General features: G+C 42.2%; 1 protein-coding gene across 1 annotated transcript; it reads left to right on the top strand.

The window, feature by feature from the left end:
- Positions 1–286: 286 nt before the first annotated feature.
- Positions 287–6,749, top strand: Art4 (arginine methyltransferase 4). Its single transcript, XM_074106504.1, has one exon. It carries the CDS (start codon positions 445–447, stop codon positions 2,032–2,034), a length of 1,590 nt encoding a protein of 529 aa, XP_073962605.1. The 5' UTR covers positions 287–444; the 3' UTR covers positions 2,035–6,749.
- The last annotated feature ends 4 nt before the right edge of the window (positions 6,750–6,753 follow it).

The following is a 6,753-nucleotide window of genomic DNA, read 5'->3' as shown; positions in this document are numbered from 1 at the left end:
ACGTTTCTTTTGACATGTTTTAGAGTGTAGCAAAACCGGTATTTACCAATTCTAATTTTGTTGTCCATGTGAGCCTGGCTTTAAATGTCTATGGTAAAGGTTTTACGAAATAATCATTTAGAATTGTTATTTTCAAAGTTACATTGCATGGAGGAAATAATTGATTTCTCACTATCAAGGACTATCACTGAACAAGATTCAAAATGTGAATTACGTTTGGCTGTTTAGCAAAGTTTCTCTGCTTCGCCACATACTTAAAAAAAACGTGTGCACGCTGCCTGCCGCCGCTGTACCATAGACAATCCGTAGGAGGGAGGAAGTTTGTGAGTGATCGATTTTGCACCGGCCTCCCGAAATTCACACCACGGGCATTTTTCTTTGTTTGCCCGTACGCTTATTATCAATAAACTGAACACTAGCCGTCTGTTTACTACCTGTGATAAAATGGCGAACACGTTTCGCGCCGTGACGGTCTCAGCCGTCAACAATGACGGCGCCCTGACGCCGCGTTTCAATTTCCCGACAAACGTAAACGTGGATTACGATCCTCAAGGGTTGAGTGTTAAAGTGATACGATCGGATCCGGTGCTGGCGCAGGAAGTGCTAGAGTTCCCGGTGCACAGCCAGAGCGAGTGTTCGCGGGTCGCCGGTCAGTCCTACATCTTCACGATAGACAATGAGACATTGTTCTTCAAGTTCGCGTCGGACGCGGACTGTCAGAACTTCCACCTGCTCGTCAGCAAGGTGAAGGCGGGCCGCTCGTCCTCCGTGTTCACGGTCCGCACGGAGGACTCGTCCGCGCTGCAGTACTTCCAGTTCTACGGCTACCTGAGCCAGCAGCAAAACATGATGCAGGATTACGTGCGGACGAGTACGTACCAGCGCGCCATACTGTCTAATATCAACGATTTCAAGAACAAAGTAGTGTTAGACGTTGGTGCGGGGTCGGGTATCTTGTCATTTTTCGCGGCTCAGGCGGGCGCGCGGAAGGTGTATGCCGTTGAAGCCAGTAACATGGCGCACCACGCGCAAGGGTTAGTCCGCGCCAACGGGCTCCATGATCGCATCACGGTTGTCGCCGGCAAAATAGAAGAGATCGAGCTCCCTGAGACTGTTGACGTGATCATCTCTGAGCCAATGGGCTACATGTTGTACAATGAACGCATGTTAGAAACTTATCTGCACGCCAAGAAGTGGCTGAAGCCGAACGGTAACATGTACCCCACCAGAGGTGACTTGCACATAGCTCCGTTTACCGATGATGCTCTCTTTATGGAACAGTATAATAAAGCCAATTTCTGGTACCAGGCATGCTTCCACGGAGTAGATCTCAGCGCCCTGCGCACTGCTGCCATGAAGGAGTACTTCAGACAGCCCATTGTTGACACTTTTGATGTTCGCATCTGCATGTCCAGGTCTGTGAGGCATGTGGTGGATTTCCTCAATGCCAATGAAACAGATTTGCACCGCATTGAGGTCCCATTCAGATTTGAATTGACACAGTCTGGAACGTGTCACGGACTGGCCTTCTGGTTTGATGTGTTATTTGCAGGGAGCACACAGCACATCTGGCTGTCAACAGCACCAACAGAGCCCCTCACACATTGGTACCAGGTGCGTTGTCTATTAGAAACCCCTATATTTGCAAAGCAAGGCCAAGCTCTAACTGGGCGCGTACTGTTGCTCGCCAATAAGCGTCAGAGCTACGATGTGACCATGGAGATTAACCTAGAAGGCACAAATATCACATCGTCTAATACATTGGATTTGAAGAATCCGTACTTCCGATACACAGGGGCGCCGGCCGCGCCTCCGCCGGGCGTCAATAGCAGCTCGCCGACAGAGACATACTGGAACTCGATGGAGGCAGGCACACTCAGCAACGGCCAGGGCGTGCTCCTGGACCCGGCGTCGTACAGCACAGCGCCGGAGCCCTCGCTGGCCTACGCCGCGCATCCCAACATGATCAAGACCGTCATGCTCCAGGAGGAGTTCATTAAGAGGATCGGGATCAGTCAGAACGGAGATATATAATCCGCGAGGTCGCGCCGAGCGCGCCTTAGGGCTATAAGGAACCGTCGCAATCGGTTGTGAACTCTTCCGGACTCTTAGTGTGTAAGCGGACTTATTTATTTCGAGACATCACAGTGCAGGAACAGAGTGGTTCCCTCAGAGACACTAGCTGGCCTTAAAGTTAAGTGAAATGAAAAGCGGACGCTGAGCACCTTTGGAGTGGCAGTTTTGTTAGATTGAATGACGCTTAATAGTGTAATTCATTGTTCCGCTTTAATCAATAATCAAACAAATTGTAAATATTCTGTCCTGGCTGCTTGAGATTAGTGACAGGACTGTGGGTGCCGGGACGGGAGGCAGCTCCGGCCAGGCTAGCGCCGACTAATCTAGAGGAAGTACATTTAGTGTAAGCAATAAGTGCTGGATTATGATAATGCTTCTCATTGTCAATACTCATGTATCATTGTTAGGTCAGGCTCAATCACTAGTTAGGTGCAAAAACTGTATAAAGCAAGTTCCAGTCATTAGAGCACTGCTGTCTGCCGCCAAAAGCAATAATCAAAAGATTGTAGATTTTACAACCAGTCCATGAACATTGATTCCTTATGTAAATATAGGATAATATCTATCTAAATTTTTATTCCCACCGACACAATTCATAATATTTCTAAATCATCAATAACTTGAGCTTGGGATATGAAAAATAAACCATTATTCTTTGAATAGGTATTATTCTCAGTTTTTGTTTACCTTAGCTTCAATTATAAAGTTAATTGTTTTCCTCCCATATCAAGGATAATTTGCCCTATTGGAAGGTTAATAAATGATCTACAATCTGCATGTGGTAAACTTGTAATATATTGATTTGGTGCTGTGTCCTTTGATGCACAAAAATAGTTATACATAACATGACTACCTCATATTTTGGCAGACAGATTCTGAATCTAAAGGGGAGTTCAAGGGTTTTTATTGCATGACAAACCAGGTAGACATCACAATCTTTCAGATAAAAGCCAAAAGACACTTGCCACCTTTTAATGGTTAGAGTAGACACTTGGCAATTTGTAAATTTAAGATAGGATCGTTAGGTTAAAGAGGGGTGTGTACCGCCGCGCTAACAGCACCCATTACTGTCTTACTTCATGGGTTGGTATGAGACGGTGCTCTGCAGCGTTAGCACCCCAGCCGGCCATTTAGGCGTATAAATACACCAGTTCGAACTATGGAATAGTGTCCATTGCTGAAAAATTTTATTATCAATGACTGGCAAGGATTGTTTGCCTTCATAATTATTATCATTATACATTCTGATTTCTGTTTTTTTTGTACTTAAAACACTTAAACACTCTACTCCAGTGATATAATTTTCAAATATTTTATAAATAGCCTGTGACAAGCTACAATGAAGTTTCAAGCTTCCGTACATATTACAGTCGCATTTTCTGTTAAAACAGATTGAGCTGGTTTTTTTTTTCTTCTGCAAATTAAAATGTGTTCAGCGTTTCATGTTGTGATTGACATTTTGCAGTTTTTTTGCCAATATGGAGTGGAGTGATATATTTTTTGGGATGAACTGAGCAAGCATTGGTTCCTTGATTGTCTGACATTTTATACTTACCAATTGTGGTATTATTACTAAATAGTATTGTATAAAAATCATATCAAAATCAAACGCAATAAAGCTCACTTTACAAGCGATAGTAAGTCAATTGAGTATGTTCTTGATCAATGTTAAAATAATCAAAAATAATTTTTATGACGACAATATACAAAACTATCTGTTTTTCTAATTATTACGTGAAAGGTTCATCCCAAATGATAATTATCAAACCGATAGAATACGTAACTGATAGTTAATGATCATAATGTAGAACAATCAATGTATACAATTCTTGGTGGTTCAGTTAGCGGGGAAGTAGATGGTAACATTCAAATATATATTGCACATTTTCTTATAGTACAGTCTCCATTTATTTTGGAGCGGCCAAGGTGGTCAAAAATATAGGCACATGCACTCTATTAATAAGGTGTTAGAGTCCATTGTTCGATATTTTTGATCACCTTGGCCACTCTCATTACTCGCAAATGTGATGAAAAACATTGTATGTCGCACGGGCGGTACTAGAATTACGAACATCGACTCATTAAAGTCCTCAGTCTTCGACTTCGGGCTTCTAATAGACTCTCGTTCGTAATTTCTTTTTTACAGCCCTTAAGCCACAATGTATTTTGCCATTTCACCAAACAGTTGATTACCAGGTAATACCTGAGCCATCTGTGGGAGTTAACGGAGACCAAGGAAAACACTGTATAATTACCAGATGCTTTTCTAGCAATGGAGATTAGCGCCGATAATGCATCATCACTTGCTTCCCTCAGCCAACTGAACGACCAGTTTTAGGACCTATAATGATTATTTTCATGTATCAAGAGCAATATGGTTGTGTATTTAGGAGTATGCTGTTATTATGACTGCATGGTTACCTGCAGGTAACTTATAAGTTAGAAACGGGAACATTTTGACCTTTTCAACATCAACAATAGATGACATCCAAACTTTAACTTCTGAAGGTATATACTTAGCAGTATAAGGGTGCCTTTCCACCAGAAATGTGTTACGCTACTTTGCTATGGATGTAGAGTTTTACTCTAATGAAACACCTTAGTTGGCGAGATAAAATATAATTCAATAAACACTCAAAAAGAAACGCATTCCTAATTAAAATAATCAAATCAAATACGTCCTTTATTCATTACTACATGGATGCGTTTGATATCCACCAATCATATTCATTGGTTCACAAAGCAAAGCACTGGTGGAAACTGCTTCAACTACGCTGTGTTTTTTATGTGAAAAGATGCGTGCTATGGATGGTTGCGAGTGATGTAGCTATGTGCAGAGCATAGCGCTTAGCTCGACCTGCGCATCTTCCTCGTACGAACATAGCTTAGCATAATAAAGCACATCTCTGATGGAAAGGCACCCTAAAGGTCATCACTTGACGTTGAAAAGGCCAACTAGTGCGTTCTAAGTTGTTCACCATAGAAACAAGTTTCTATAATCAGGTGTCTATATCAACAGAATTCAACAGATCACGTTGAAATGTGACCAAATTTAGCCACAGGAGCAATTGGCCAGTGAATTTACTAAAATTTGATGCAGTCCAGTGAGTAGCTCAGCTATAATGTCTTATTTAAATATGCGGGCCGTTTAATTGTTAAGTTCCTAATGCGATAGGTTACAAATAAGATCTTGTGGCTTAATTTAGATACACTTTGAAATGAATGTCTTGGTTGGATATGTATGGGTTAGTTGCGGTCAAATATATAGAAGCTGTGACGGTACTCAAAAATGTCAGGACATCGTTGACCATAGGACTATTTATTACATATTTTTAGGCACCTCCACCGCTCTAATATCGCGACCATCTTTAGAATCAGATTAGTTGTATTGTGAAAGCAAGGCAAGTTGTGATTCCAGCCTCTATCCGGCCAATGCTGGACACAGGTGCCTTTGAAAGCTAGCTAAGCAGGGCCGTCTTTAATCTATTACAGGCCCTGGGCACTTTACGAGCCCCTATGGCCATAATAAAGAACTATTTAGTTATCGGTTATTGTTTGGTAATGGAGTGGAGACTAAGGGGCCCCAATCCATCGCGGGGCCCTGGGCGGGTGCCCAGTGGGGAAGAGGGGCCGGTCGCTAAGCTCGGGCTGTAGTTTCCACGCGAGCTCAGTGCAGATTGGGAACGTAACACACAATGTGGGCTATCGTTTTCTGTCTCGCTAGATGGCGCACTGTTGCGTGAGGTTTTTAAGTGTGGCTTTCAGAGTCTGTTATTACGGGCGTTAAAACAAAGTTTAGATTAAAATCATATTTAATACACCTTAAAACCGTACCATAAAAATATCCAGCAACCACAGTGTTGCTTAGTCCCGTTTTGATCAGAAAAAAAGGGAGGACAAAAGTTTCCGAAAGACAAAACTGTCTCGAAACACAGACATTCATTGCCCCGGAACGCATATTTGCCATAATTAATTTCAGATATTGCAAAATATTCACAAAATTATTCTAATATTAAATAAACCCGCGTAGCTCACCCAAAAACTATGAGATTTGACATTTCGGAGACCACACGCTACCCTAGCGCCTCTAGCGGCGAATTCATACGCGATAGCCCTCATTGAACTGCTTCCAGGAAGCTTGCAAATTTAATCTTGCAAGAAAAACTAAAGAGCAAGTCCAGAAGCCTTATTGCCTGCTTGGAATCACAATCGTTTTCAACACTTCTTTCTCTCACACGGCGTAAGACGAGGTTAGAGAGAAATGGTGAATGCGATTGCGAACGTTCAGCGCGTTAGACAATACGGCCTCAGGTTCGCACTTACCTAACTTACAGTTATTACTGATCGTAATGTTAATTTCTGCTAATACATATCCAACCAACACATGAGGGTAGGTCTTAAAGTTTCAGATTACAAGGCAAACTGCATGTGATCAAGTTTTTTTTACTTCAAGGTTTTGGTGTCGACACCATATGGGGGGGGGGGGGGTTCAGTTGATTGGCCAACCGCCATTTTATCAATAATCAAAACAGTATTTTCATTTCTCGACACGCATGTCCATTCTTTTAATACAATGCTATGAACTGTATTCTATTTTGTTCTTACATTGACAATTATGTGAAGCCGGGTGGTGATTTTGGATAATTAAATCAATTCTAATCTATGTAAGGAAACGAA

Source organism: Choristoneura fumiferana, chromosome 24 (assembly GCF_025370935.1).
Source record: "Choristoneura fumiferana chromosome 24, NRCan_CFum_1, whole genome shotgun sequence".
Classification (NCBI taxonomy): domain Eukaryota; kingdom Metazoa; phylum Arthropoda; class Insecta; order Lepidoptera; family Tortricidae; genus Choristoneura; species Choristoneura fumiferana.
Note: the sequence above shows the minus strand (reverse complement) of the source record. Positions and strands in the feature narration are given on the sequence as shown.

Excerpts from the sequence above, each read along its gene's own strand:
- Art4 (XM_074106504.1), top strand. The coding sequence starts at position 445 with ATGGCGAACACGTTTCGCGCCGTGACGGTCTCAGCCGTCAACAATGAC.